At 44.6% G+C, this 15,000-nt stretch overlaps 1 protein-coding gene across 26 annotated transcripts in view; it reads left to right on the top strand.

Annotated features, from left to right (window-relative positions):
* ptprda (protein tyrosine phosphatase receptor type Da) overlaps window positions 1-15,000 on the top strand; it is a 158,188-nt gene that overhangs the window by 108,143 nt on the left and 35,045 nt on the right. For 9 of the 26 annotated variants that reach the window (XM_057344402.1, XM_057344379.1, XM_057344388.1 and 6 more), the window contains exons 6-10: window positions 8,166-8,354; window positions 9,212-9,220; window positions 9,681-9,698; window positions 11,553-11,663; window positions 12,979-12,990. In XM_057344402.1, coding sequence (XP_057200385.1) covers window positions 8,166-8,354; window positions 9,212-9,220; window positions 9,681-9,698; window positions 11,553-11,663; window positions 12,979-12,990 — 339 coding nt within the window. The remainder of the gene's footprint in view (window positions 1-8,165; window positions 8,355-9,211; window positions 9,221-9,680; window positions 9,699-11,552; window positions 11,664-12,978; window positions 12,991-15,000) is intronic. The other 17 variants (XM_057344419.1, XM_057344236.1, XM_057344337.1 and 14 more) reach the window with 5 other exon arrangements.

The raw sequence follows: 15,000 nt of genomic DNA, 5'->3' as shown, positions 1-15,000 counted from the left end.
GAACTTATGTGCATGAATGTGAATCTCACGTTGGGGATGAAGTTTAGACAAAACCTTCAGATTGATTTCAAATGTTATAACTAGGGATGCCACAATACGTTCGGTACGACCTCCACGGTTCAATACGTGTAAGTGAATTGCGGTTTTCTGGTTTTGCATTTAAATGATTTCTGTGCGCTTTATTCCACTGTGAACTGGCTCTGTCCGTGTTTGTCTGTATGCTGAGCTAGATAAACGCATCCCCACCAGTAATATCTAATAGCGAGTGGTGGTCGGGCAGTGAAGCGAGACGAGCACCTGCAACACGAGAAGCAATGTGCTGTTGAGTATAATGCTGACGAACAGACGCCGGCTGGCTTCATTGTATGCCCGTTGTACTAAAGTGATCATGTCCAAATTTGGCACATCAGGAATGTATTTTACACTGCATACGAAAGCAGCACGTTCATGGAGTCACATGCAGAAAGAGCGTCTACAGCACCACGCCAAAGTCCGTTTAACCAAAGTCATGCCACTCAGCGGCCTTTCAGACAGCTATTTCCGTCATAGCAAGAGCGCCTCCAGGCAGCTATTCAGCATTGCATTTCATCTTTTTAAATATATTATATTTGGCTTTTCCCATTGAGCGCTTGTGTTTGCCGTGTTAACCGCACGTTTACTCCATTACAGCAATCTCAAGTTCTGCATTACGCTATTTTAAATACTCTGATGTGCAAAACCTCTTCAAGAAGCTTATTTTACTGTCATGTTGATGAGCAGTAAACCAAAAACTGCTGTGAGCTGCCAGTGTAAATCTTTACATTTATTCAATACACCAGGAATTTGTACAAGATGATTTTTGATTAAAGATAATAAAATAAGTCAAGTTAAATAAAGAGAATTTCAGTAAAAAAAAAAGATTCTCTTTAACTTTTTACTGTTTCTGTCACATAAGCATAGAACAATGAAAAAACACTTTAATGTGCCGAAGCCATCAGAACCGAATCAAAAACCGTGGGTGAAAAACCGAGGTTTGTATTGAACCGTGGGTGAGCTGTATTGTTGCATCCCTTGTTATAATGCAACTCAGTCAGCGAGTGAAAGCGTTCTGTAACATCCCGCTGGAGAGACACGCAGAGAAATTCAGGTCATGTTCATCCTGAGAAATGTCCAGACACTGATGAGATGTGTGCCGGGCGTCCCTCTCCTCGCCCGGGGTCGTCTGACTCACGAGACACATGATGGATGGAAACTCGCAGCATCTCTGTGAAGATTATACTGCGGCTGCAACGCGCTGATAAACACGCCGGTGGCCAGATGAGCTGCCTGTCATTTACCACGCGGCCCAATGTAAAAGATAACCTTTATTATCACAGAACAAGTGTCACAAGACGACTAGAGAGAGAGAGAGAGTTTTGCTGCAGTGGAAACACGATTCTGATTAACACTGAAACACATCAAACAAATACATAACGCATCAGCACTCGCAAACAAAAGACCGACAGAATAATGCCAAATAGATATTTATATATATATATATATATATATAAGTGACAGTTGACCCAAAACTGAAAATTCTGTCATCATTTACTCTCCTTCCAGTTGTTCCAAATGTGTATAAAAGTCTTTGTTCTGATGAACGCAGAGAAAGATATTTGGAAGAATGCTTATAACCAGACAGATCTTGCCCCCCATTGACTCCCATAGTAGGAAAAAATACTTTATCATTTTTTTGTACTATTGAAGATATTTTGAAGAATGTAGTATCCCTTTAATAATGATAATAATTGTAAAATATATAACAATAACAACAACGAAACAGAACACAAACACAAACCCAACTTGTCCTATTTCTCACACACATTTATTTTCTAGTTTATTTTTATGAAACTGGATGTTTTTGACAAAAGTGTTAATCTGTTTATTTGTCTAGGGTAAAATTTCTTAAAAAGCTAATTTTAGTTTTCTGACTGTTTATTAAGTTAAAACATTGTCACACTTTCAACAAGCATAAAACAATTTGTCAATAAACATACATACACACAAACAAACATAATCGTACACAATTTTACTCATTTAGAAAATCTATTTTTGTGAAACAATGTTGATTTTTTTGGAAAATTGCAATAATCATCACTGCAATATTCTCAGTATTTATTTATTATTTCATTTTGATCAGGAATATTCATAGTATCGCTTGATCTGTTTAGTACGTCACATTCAAACGCACGACTCGAACATTTCCTTTGCTGTGTTGTGTCTCTTTTTCTGGCAGTCCAGGAGATCACTAAAGCATGACTGTATTTATTATACTAGAGGACTACACCAGTAGATCGGTGCTCAGGTTTCTCCTCATCAGAGCATCTTCTGCTTTATCAATCTGTGATCAATATGCCGTGAGCACGTCTCTGGGGAATTCAGGAGCAATCCAGAGACATCGAGCTCCGTCACAGTCCAGCGGAGAAAACGCTCCTCTGCCCTTTTGTGGCAGCATGAAAAAAGCCAAAGCAAACTTATCTGGAAAGAAGCGAAGCAAACACAAACCCACCCTAACCCGCTTCGGCCCGCCACCCATCACAAAAGTACCAAAGGAAGCGGAAAATGTGGCAGGGATTGCCTTCATACTCCAAAGCTTTTCTGCTATTTGTCTCTGTCGTTAATCGAGCTTCTCTCGAATGGGAGGGATGACCGCGCCACAAAGTGTCTTTATGCCAGCTGACCTGTGACAGCACCTCTAAGGAGATTGCCGGCGCTCAAAACGTCCAAAAAATATATCTTATTATGGCCCGGGTAGGATTTTCCACAGAGAATAACCTCATCCAGCAGCCAGACAACGCTTGATCAAATGCGTGCTTCAGGGGGAATTAATAGAATACGTGCGACGTGAGAGGAGATGGGAGAAGAAATGCGAGAGGATGCGGGAGGACAGGGGAGAGGAGACGCGAGAGGACGCGGGAGGAGAAACGAGAGGAGTCGAGAGAGGATGTGAGAGGAGACGCTAGATGAGAGGACAGGCGACAGGAGAGGAGACGCGAGAGGACACGGGAGGACAGGCGAGAGGAGACGCAAGAGGATGCAGGAGGAAATGGGAGGAGACACGAGAGGAGTCGCGAGAGGACAGGAGAGGAGACACTAGATGAGAGGCGGGAGGATAGGCGAGGATAGGCTAGAGGAGAGGCGAGAGGACAGGTGAGAGGAGACGCGAGAGGACACAGGGGGAGACGGGAGGAGACACGAGAGGAGTCGCAAGAGGAGACGCGAGAGGACAGGTGACAGGAGAGGAGACGCGAGAGGAGATGCTAGATGAGAGGACAGGTGACAGGAGAGGAGACACGAGAGGAGACGCTAGATGAGAGGCAAGAGGACAGGCGAGAGGACAGGGGAGAGGACAGGCGAGGAGAAGTTAGAGGAGAGGCGAGAGGACAGGTGAGAAGAGACGCGAGAGGAGAGGCAAGAGGCCAGTCGAGAGGACAGTCGAGAGGAGACGCTAGAGGACAGGCGAGAGGACAGTCGAGAGGACATGCGAGAGGACAGTCGAGAGGACAGGCGAGAGGAGACGCGAGAGGACAGTTGAAAGGAGACGCGAGAGGACAGTCGAGAGGAGACGCTAGAGGACAGGCGAGAGGACAGTCGAGGGGACAGGCGAGAGGACAGTCGAGAGGACATGCGAGAGGAGACACGAGAGGACAGTTGAAAGGAGACGCGAGAGGACAGTCGAGAGGAGACGCTAGAGGACAGGCGAGAGGACAGTCGAGGGGACAGGCGAGAGGACAGTCGAGAGGACATGCGAGAGGAGACACGAGAGGACAGTTGAAAGGAGACGCGAGAGGACAGTCGAGAGGAGACGCTAGAGGACAGGCGAGAGGACAGTCGAGGGGACAGGCGAGAGGACAGTCGAGAGGACACGCGAGAGGAGACACGAGAGGACAGTTGAAAGGAGACGCGAGAGGACAGTCGAGAGGAGACGCTAGAGGACAGGCGAGAGGACAGTCGAGGGGACAGTCGAGAGGACATGCGAGAGGAGTCGCGAGAGGAGACGCGAGAGGACAGTTGAAAGGAGACGCGAGAGGACAGGCGAGAGGAGACGCTAGAGGACAGGCGAGAGGACAGTCGAGAGGACAGTCGAGAGGACATGCGAGAGGAGTCGCGAGAGGAGACGCGAGAGGAGACGCGAGAGGAGACGCGAGAGGTGACGCGAGAGGAGACACGAGAGGAGAGGCGAGAGGAGACGCGAGAGGAGACACGAGAGAAGATGCGAGAGGAGAGAAGAGGAGAGAGGAGACGCTAGAGGTCAGTTGAAAGGAGACGCGAGAGGACAGGCGAGAGGAGACGCTAGAGGACAGGCGAGAGGACAGGCGAGAGGACAGTCGAGAGGACATGCGAGAGGAGTTGCGAGAGGAGACGCGAGAGGAGACACGAGAGGACAGGCGAGAGAAGACGCGAGAGGAGAGGCGAGAGGAGAGGCGAGAGGAGAGGCGAGAGGAGAGGCGAGAGGAGACGCGAGAGGAGACACGAGAGGACAGGCGAGAGGAGACGCGAGAGGACAGGCGAGAGGAGACGCGAGAGGAGAGGCGAGAGGAGAGGCGAGAGGAGACGTGAGAGGAGACACGAGAGGACAGGCGAGAGGAGACGCTAGAGGAGAGGCGAGAGGAGACTCAAGAGGAGTCACGAGAGGACCGGCGAGAGGACAGGCAAGAGGAGACGCGAGAGGAAAGGTGAGAGAAGACTCAAGAGGAGTCGCGAGAGGACAGACGAGAGGAGATGTGAGTGGAGACACAAGAGGACAGGTGAGAGGAGATGCTAGAGGAGATGCTAGAGGATATGCGAGAGGATACGCTAGAGGATAGGCTAGAGGATACGCTAGAGGAGACGCTAGAGGATAGGCGAGAGGATACGCTAGAGGACATGCTAGAGGATATGCGAGAGGACAGGCGAGAGGATACGCTAGAGGACAGGCGAGAGGAGACGCGAGAGGACAGGCGAGAGGAGACGCGAGAGGAAAGGCGAGAGGAGACACAAGAGGACAGGTGAGAAGAGATGCTAGAGGACAGGCGAGAGGACAGGCGAGAGGAGACGCGAGAGGAGACGTTAGAGGAGAGGCGAGAGAAGTTGTGAGAGGAGAGACGCGAGGTAAGGCGAGACGTGAGAGGCGAGGAGATGCGAGAGGAAAGACGCGAGGTGAGGCAAGACGTGAGAGGCGAGGAGTCGCGAGAGGAGAGGAGATGCGTCGCGGCTGGCGACAGTCATCCATTCCAAACCCAAAGCCATTCACCGGCCGCAGTTCTCTCATATAACGCAAACACTTTGAGCAAGAAGAAACAAAGATCTCGCTCGCCAGCATCAATTACGCCAAGCTGGAATGCACCTCCTCTGGCTTCTCTCGCCGTCAGTTAAACAGATCCTGCTAACTTCAGCGGGTAAACACTAACTAATCACGCTCCGTCCACACACACTCAATTAGCTTTCGATCATTAGCTCGTCCTCCTGAGGAGAATATTAGCTCTGTGATTACATCAGAATGTATTTCACTCTTCACTGAGCTGCTCTACTCTCATCATCATCATCGTTGCGGTCGTCATGGTAACACAGAAAAATACGCTAATAAGATGGGAATATTTGACAGTATCCTCCGCTGATGGACATCCAGGTCTTCACTGTGATTGGTTGCAGTGTGTGGTAATGACTCTGGCAGTGGGAAAGGTCCGATCACGAGGGGTTTGGGTGTTTGGTGGGGCGTCCATCGACTGCTGGATGACTTGAGCATCATTAATGTGTGTAAATGGTCACTGGGGGGTTCCGTTCACGTCATTATCCCGCGGCGGGTGATTAATATACTGTGCTCTAGTGTATAACGAGAGCTCAGGTGAACGCGCGCCATCATTTCTTTCCATTGTGTCACAAAGACTTATGGCCCTCTGTGATCAGCAGAAAAAGTCCCCTCATTTTCATTCTGTGCTTAACTCGCTGCTCACGCCGCTGAGAGTTCTTCCATTCAGTTCTGCTTTAAAACGACTTTTCCACAGCGAGAGGGTTGTGTTGAGCGTTGAGGTGATTGTGTGTTTCGATTCTGCTCAATTGAAGTGAAAGATGTCAATGAAGAGCATCATTGACGCAGCACATCCTATCCAGTTGAATGCCGTGAGAAAGTGTCTTAAGACTAAAGATCAATAGAAAGAAATAAGAGATTTTGCTGAAAGGAAACCATGACGATCACATCTCTTCATACAGTCGTCATTATTATGGTCTGTATATAAATGCTCTTCGAAATAGACTTCGTTGTCTATGCTTTTCCTTTCACAAAAGAAGGACATTTCTAGTGAATCTGCTGCTGTTGTGTATTGTTACACAAATCTATATTTAATTAGACGTCAGCGGTGGAAAAAGTCTTTTTCTGTTAACTTGAGAAATGTGAACAGAAATATCCCGTGGGTAAAACTCAAGGACAAATGTATGTTTGAGGCTTTTCAACACTTCTCTCAAACGCTTTTCTACAGCGGAGAGCAAGGATCGATTTCTCTCTCCAGAACAAAACTTATAGTCTCACAGGCACATTTTGATTTCTAACAATGTGAGAGTCTGAAAGGCATTGATTTTCACACGGAGCCATTGTCATGTTCAATAATTATTAGCTGAACCCCAGCCGTACGACAGATGTGATTTACCTCTCACTCCAGAGTTCACCTTCACATTGTGTTCAAATACACAACTATCAATCTCTCATCACTCACTTTTCATGAAACATATGATCTCGGGTGGAAACATGTCTAAACATGTAACAGCACATGAGCATGTTTGTCTCCACGCCACTGAAGAGCTCAGATGAGAGGCCAGTGTCCAGCGCTGAAGTGAAGGTCAGCTTTAACTGAAAAACATCACACAATCTCTTTCTGATGTTTGGAATTGTAGAATAATATGATACTGAGATCATTTGCATCTGATGAATGAATGTGAGAACAGACATGTTGTCATGATGAAATGTTGAATGAATCACAGCGCTGATTCTCATGACATGTTCCACTATAATTTCACTATTGTTCCACTGTCTGTCACACATTCATTTGAATCCTCCACGGCCCGAAAACTGTCAAAACATGAGCTGATATCATAACCTCTGTCTTCTGTGAAATAAAGTTGAGTCTCGTGATATTAACTCTCCCTTGGCAGAGTTCTGCTTCAAAATGTTTTGACATCTTATAGAAGTTTGCTTCTGAATTCTCAGAAATCGCTCTCTCTGTAAATGTGTCATATATTTATTTATCATATAAACATACACTTATACATATTTATATTTACATTTATATAGGTTTATACGTTTTTTTCTGCTTTATTGGGCTACAATATAAGTAGTCGATGTTAAATGAAATGGGCAGTCAGTGACGCTCACTGTCTGACACACAATTTGAATTTGTTTTTATTTCTGTTTCTTATAGTTACTAAAGGAATATGCTGAGGGTCACCGTACTGACTGTTCCCATCGGCCAATCATGCTGTAGTAATAGTTGTCATGTGACACTTGATGTCTTGATGATCTAATGTTCGCCTGTAAGCTGTAGATGGAAATGATCATAAATCAAACATCATGATGGTGAAACCTTGTTGTCTGAGCTCTAATGACACAAGACGTATGAGCTGCTGTATTTACACACACACACACACACACACACACACACACACACACACGCTGCTGTATTTCCAGGTGCTGATAATGTGTGTGTGTTTGTTGATAATGTCCCCTTGAGAGCTATTGAGTTCTTGTTTGTTTTTGATTGTGTGTGTGTGTGTGCTGTTGTAGTTGTTTATTTACAAGACATACACAAGAACATTTTCTCTCTCTCACACACACAAGAGCAGAGGTAAATATGACCGCGCACACACACAGATGGCTGAAATGCATACAGTAATGTACAGTACGGCTATCAGCAGGTGGTACTTCTGCTTCTGGAGAGATGAGAAGGAACAGCGTGTCTGATGATGTCAGTGTTGTGTTGTTGGATGTCTGCGTTCATCATGGATCGGTCATAACGTACACAATGTTTCAATGTGTGTATGTTTGTCGTGCTTTGTGTTTGTCTGTTTATTTTAATTGATGAAAGATGCTTGAGGTGCTTGATAACATACCTGATCAGATCCAGCAAAAGCGAGTCAAGCGATGACACATGAATGTGTGTGATGTTGTTGTGTTTCAGAGGATCAGCTGCCTGCAGGTTTCCCCACTATAGATATGGGTCCTCAGTTAAAGGTGGTGGAACGCACCCGCACCGCCACAATGCTCTGCGCCGCCAGCGGCAACCCCGACCCGGACATTTCCTGGTTCAAAGACTTCCTGCCCGTCAACACCAGTAACAACAACGGGCGAATCAAACAGCTGCGATCAGGTAATGATGCCTTCACCCAACAAAACAAGAGCAACCAAACGACTCTTTTCTGTTCCAGTTCTGTCTCATGGAGTTCTTTTGGTTTCCTGTAGGAAATGACATCGTCTTCTACGTCCCCTCTGTGTGTGACGTGTCCGTTTAATTTATTACCCATGATTCACTGCTATTACTGCATTTTTAATTGGGCTTTACTTTGGTTTTCCACTCCGACACCTTTAGTCTCACAAAGCAGCAGAACCATGAATAATAAATCAGTATTTTTTTTTTTTTTTCACGGGTTTCATTGACTCTTATGTAATTCTGGAGATTTGGCTCATTCAGTGCTAGCAAAAGAATCATCAAAGTTTTTCAGCTTTTCATGTTCATACTTTCACTCGTTTGGCAACGGCGTATCAAAAACAAAAAAACTAAAACAGTCACCCGGTGACGTCAGTCCCTGTGTGTGTTCACTTGTGTTTTGTGTTTGCAAAATCGTGGAAGATGTTGGTGATTCTTTTCCAAGGACCTGTACGTTGCAGTAAAGTTTGAGATGTTGCGGCCTCTGCTTGGCTCTCGTGATGTTTCTTTCTTCTTCACCTGTTTGATTTTGCCATTTATGAAGCTGTTGGTGGAATCCGATAGCCGCTAGATAATCTGAGTCTTCCCAGAGTGACCCGCTCTGCCCCTGTCCTGTTGTTTTTCCTTTTGATTTCTTTTGTGTTGTGTTTTTTTTTGCCGTGTGCTTATTTTCACCTCTAACCCTTGTGTACACAAGTGATGCAAAATAGAGTCATTTAAGTGTGTGAGTAAGCAAACGTAAAGGAATATAATCATATTTTCTATGCTGTTTTTCTTCTCTCCGTTTTGTAATTCTCCAGAGCCCTTTGGTAAGTTTGTAGTTCTAAACACACATGTCTCTAAACCCACTAATGTTTCTCAAACTACTGTTAAAATGCATGGCATGCATTTTACTAACGGTGTCGATAAGACGACACGAGCACTAGTTTAACCAGCAGCACACCAGCCGCTGTGACAGGATTTCCATTGAAAAACCTAAAACCCCCAAACTCACCAACACTGACATCACACGTGTCCCTCCAGCACAGCGGCTCATAGATGTGAGAGTGATCTCTCCCTTGTGCTTTCATTCACTGTATAAGTTGCTCTCTGACCTTCTCAAGTGACCCACAATGGCTGTCTTTCTCTCAATCTCTCATTCCTGTTGTACTCTGTAAGAAAGCAAAGCAAAGCTAATTTGATTCTTCTTCTTCCAAAGCGCGCAGACTCTCTTCTCGTACTAACGACTCTTCTTTCTTAATCTTATTTGCATTCATATAATCCACCCAGGTGGTACTCCGATCAGAGGTAAGAGTGCTCAACTCAAGTTCACAGAATGAACCAATGAATTCATTCTTGCTGTCCATCATTCACGTGTCCCCCGTCACCCACCCACATCCACATCCCCGCCCCCACCCGTCCCGTCCCACTTCACGCTGTCTCTCCGTGTCCTTGGTTCATCTGTCGCCATCATCTTTTGCCCTTACCGCCCTTTCTTTTCTTTCTTTTGGTTTCGACTTGATTTCATGTCAATAAAAAGCCTCCTGTATTTTTTTCTTCTGACCTGCGATATGCTTACTGCAGCCCAAACAAGCATATCCTGTACGTGTTTCTTTTTTCTTTTTCATCGTTTTGATTTTTTGGCCATAAGCAAACCATGTGTCCCTTTTTTTCGTCCAACTAAAACAGCCAAGCATTTTTCCCCCTTAGCTGTTCTTGCTCAGCACATGCGCACATGAGCCCAGACGTCGGACGCTGAAGACTCCCCGCCGCCATTTTTCTATCTTTACAAACTACTTCTTCTTTTTTCCGTCCTCCATTTGCTTTCCTCTACCTTCTCGAACAAAAAAGCCCAACAACCACTTTTTTGATAAAGTTTCTGCGGTGCTTTTTTCCTTCTGCCACCTACTTTTTCCTTCTTGCTTCTTCTTGGGTTGAAGGCTGTTTTTGACCTTTTTATTTTGTCATTCTTCAGGGTTTGGGGAAAAGCTCACGGCGAGTCCGGCGAGTGCGTTTTTGTCGAGCTGCTCAGGAGCGGGTTCGGTGCTCTCAAAGCGTAAATGAAAGCGATATCTTTTTCCCCTGGGTCATGTGACACCACACTGCTGATCCCATTGGTGGATTTTTATGGGTGTCATCAGTAGCTTTACACAAGCTCTGGCAGTGATTGGTTCTTTCTTGCTGGCAGAAGCCCTTTTGAATTTTGACCTCTAATACAAATGCATTTTATTTTTCAGCTAAGGGTTGTCGAAAGGTTGTAAGTTGTGCCGACACGCATTTCTTCTTGTTCTTTGGAAAGAGTTATGCATGTGACAGAGGGTTATGTGTTGGTAACGCTAATTCTCCCAACAGATTTTTTTTCACCGTACGAGCAGCAGATTTTTTTGGGAGCGCTGCTGAATGATTTTTCATTGGCCGAATGAATGAATGAATGTGACAAATTTTATTACCCAAATTTGTTTTCCCCTTTTATGCTGCTTTTGTATACTGTAAACCTTTTTTTCGTTGAGTCATATGCTGCACTATTGCAGTCTTCACTCATCCCCATAATGAACAGTCCTGTGAGATGTGTAATATAATATTGCAGGGCTACTCCCCCCCCCCCCCATGTTTCGATTGATAACGGATGACTAGCGTCATGCTAACGTAAAGAGTAAGATGTTGAAATCACCCTTACGATTAAGTGCCTTTAGAAACCCTGCAACATGTATCTTGTACTGTATGTTCCCTCACCATCGATGTGCTTGTACGATGTCGAGAGAGACCAATAACCATGCAACGTTTCTTCCAGACGGTCGCAAAGCCCGTCGAATGTCTACTGCAGTGTTATTCCGCAGGCCTATTCCTGACAAAATCATAACATGCATTTATAATCGCCAATCTGGCGTGAAATCCATCTTTAGTGCTGAAATTGCTTTCCCATGATGCATCGGGCCTTGAGAATGAGATGCTGCATTAGACATGTCAAGGCGAACACAGCTTCCAGGAGCTTAGCTTGCGTAAATCACTATGAAGTTCTTCAGTGTTTCTGCAGATGTAGTGCCAGTCAGATCTTTAGCTGTGGTCTGTAGCCTGTATGAGAGAGGAAAGAGACGGAAGGGCTGTCCGTGTTTATTGCCATGATGCTGATTTGTGCTTTGCGTGTTCTCTCCTGCTGTACAGGAGCGCTGCAGATCGAACAGAGCGAAGAATCGGACCAGGGGAAGTACGAATGCGTCGCCACCAACAACGACGGCACTCGCTATTCCGCTCCTGCCAACCTGTATGTAAGAGGTAGGAAGAGCTCGCTGCCGTTCGCAAAAACAAGCAAATAGACGTCACGGTCGTCCTGATCAAGTGAATTTCAGCTGGATTTCATTTTGATTGTTTGAATGCTTGTTGTGTTCTTAACATGACTGACCCTTCAGCTAACATGAGTGACATCTCCTTTACAGCGATTCAACGTTCATTTGATCAACTTTTATTAATGAACTACATAATTATGATGTTTACGATACGTTTTTATTACACATAAACATATGAGGAGTTTGGTTCCAAAATGAGATAACTCTGTTTTTAAACATGTTCAAAAATCTTGTTTTTATTATGTTATCATGTTTTTATTGTGTTTTATTGTGTTAGTTAGCTGTGTTTTGTGAGTTATTGTGACTTAAATCAAAACAAACCAACTGCAGTTTGATTGATATTAATTGGAATGCACAATAAAAAACATGATATTTGAAACATTTTAAAAACAGAGTTATCTCATTTCGGAACCTAACTCTTCATGTATACACATCTTTTTATTTTACACATTTTTTCTATGCTCAACATTTTCACTTTTTGTTATAGTTGAATATAAATGCACTCTAATTTTGCCGAGTTGAAAATATTAAGAGATTGCGACGGATGATGCCTGGATTATATTTTTATTTAAAGTGTTAAAGGGAAAAAATTTATGAATTAAAAAATGATATCTGAAACCGATTACAACATCATCTTACATGTCAATGTTTGCTCATGTTGAAAGAAATGTTTCAATAATTCCAGATGTCCAAACAAAGACTCACCCTTATGTATAAAGAGAAAGTTCATGGTTTTCTGGTTTCCGATCTTTTAAGCAGATTAAAGTCAACATGAAACCGCACAACTCCTGTAATCTGACACATTTTTCAGTATAGACGTGCCGGGTTCGATGAAGAATTGACTGGATGATCAAAAGAGTTATTATGTGTTGCTAGAAGTTTATGAACACGGTTTAGTGCCCACTATATAACCCCTTATAATAAAACAGAGATCAGGTTCATGTTGACTTTAACCGTCTCAGTCGGCGGCTGAAGTTGGATTTTTGAAGGTGTGATGTGGGCCGAACGCTCTCCTATGTTAAACCGAGCTGCTGTGTTGACGCGCAGGCTTCAGTCACGTGCTTTCCATCAGAAGTCCAGGGTGAAGTCATGTCATACGGCGGTAAGGCTGGTGACTGGACCTGCGTGTGAGTAGTTGAATCAAACACCAGACAGAATGTGGCCTGTTTTACTCTCTCTGTGTTTCCCTTGTTTTTTCTCCTCGTTTCATTTCGTTTCCGCATCAATTCCCTCACCTCCCTCAGAGCTGCGAGAAGGTTGGTGTGTTTTTCTTTCTAACCATCAGAACAAACAGCACACAGTAGCAGTGATAAACCCCAGAGTAGCCACACAAATCAATGTCACTGCATTCACCTGCTTTTGGTTCCTTATGTTTGGTGTCTTGGACCGAGTTCCTTCTCGTGTTCCCGTGTGTGTCGTTCTGAACGTTTGCCCCCCCATTCTCTGCTCTCCTGCTTGACCCAAAACTGGTGCATGTTAGTCGGGGGGTTGCATGGAAGACTGGAGCACGCGGATGTCAGTGTTACTGCTTTCCTTTACTCCAGCACGATCTGAAGCGCCGGCTCTGTGAATAAGACACGCTCGATGAGGTCACACACGTTCATTCCCTGGTGTGGAACGTTTCTTTTCTTTCCACTTAACGGCTCCTAATGAAGGAAGATTGAAGAAGCATGTAGCGCAGCGTTCTCCTGACCCGACAAATGTAAGCACTTTCCGATGAAAGGAAAAACATTGTGTCTCCTGCAACCGTGCTTCAATTGAAAATGAATTGCGATAGGATTGAAAATCTGTTCTCGATAATTAGACATTTCATCTCTGGAGGAGCGCGACATCTCCAGTCCAATGCGCACCATCAGCCGATGAAATTCATATCGCCTTCGTTTCTGCTGCAGATATTTACTGTCATCAGACCTGAATACCCTCACATACTTTACATCTGACCAGAAGCTTTAGTTTGCTCACGAACGCGACACGACAGGAAGTGAAATGCTGGGCACCATACTCTTTCCATGCAGATTAGGGTCAATATTAGATACTTTTGAAAAATAGAAAAACAACTAGAAATAAAAAGCCTCACAATCACAGTTCAGTGTTTCACGAGACACAGGGGTTGCACGGACTAGTCGACATTAATGCTTGATGTCGACTAGTCGCGGGTCATGTGATTTTGACACTGTACCTTTAAGATGGCTGTAGTGTGGTCGCTATACCAAACTTCGGTACCAGTCGGTACTAAATGTGACAATACTTGCATTTCCCAGCTACCAGCACTCAAAGTGATAGCGGGAAATGCAAGTATTGTCACATTTAGTACCGACTGGTACCGAAGTTTGGTATCGTGACAACACTAGATGGCTGACTGTTCCAAGAGTCCTGCGCGCGGGACGTATGTCATTCCCATCAGCTTCAGCGGGATTCTGTAAATTGTCACGATTCTGATGCAGCAAAAGCTTGTAGGTAAAGCCTTACGTTTCAGTGCGCTACCTTCTACACGCAGATCGTTTCATATTATAGGCTATCTTTGTACTTGTTCACGTCTAATAAAACATGAAAGAAACAGAATAATTAAAAATGTGTCACTGAGGTGCTGCGTTTGTAAGTCCGCTATGATAAAGCGTCTGCTGCATTAGGCTGATAAATATATTGCCGTTGCTCTAAACTCATCGGCCGTCACACACAAACTCGACACATCTTTCTGTTGTTTCATCTATTAGTGCACACGACCCTTTCAGTTGACTTGTTGTAAATGTCAGGGAAGTTTGGTCTGTACACACGCGTTAGGCTGCTGTAGACCTCCACCTGCTGCTCTCTTACAGCGTACCACCGACCTCGTGACTTAAAATAGTTGTATTTTATTTTAGTTCTTGTTGCTCTTGTGCAATAGATGAACAACAGTTTATTTGTATTTAGATACTTTATTAATGACGTGATCGACTAGTCAACATCAACCCGACTTTTATCACATCATAGTCGACTTCAAAAAATCCAAGGTCGTTCAACACCTAGTGTGTGTGTGTGAATTGAAGCAGTCATTGTGGTGACGTCGAGTATCTTGTGGACGTGTCGTCTGAAGCAGTAACACTGACATCACTCTAGTTATTTTGGACAGTGAAACCTCCACCCCCCCAACTGTCCCATCTGACGTGCTTTACAGTGGCACATTCCTCTCTCACTAACTCTCTCTCTCTCTCTCTCTCTCTCTCTCTCTCTCTCTCTCTCTCTCTCTCTCTCTCTCTCTCTCTCTCTCTCTCTCCCCCTCTCTCCTC

This window comes from Triplophysa rosa, linkage group LG1 (assembly GCF_024868665.1).
Source record: "Triplophysa rosa linkage group LG1, Trosa_1v2, whole genome shotgun sequence".
NCBI classification, from domain to species: Eukaryota; Metazoa; Chordata; class Actinopteri; order Cypriniformes; family Nemacheilidae; genus Triplophysa; species Triplophysa rosa.
Note: the sequence above shows the minus strand (reverse complement) of the source record. Positions and strands in the feature narration are given on the sequence as shown.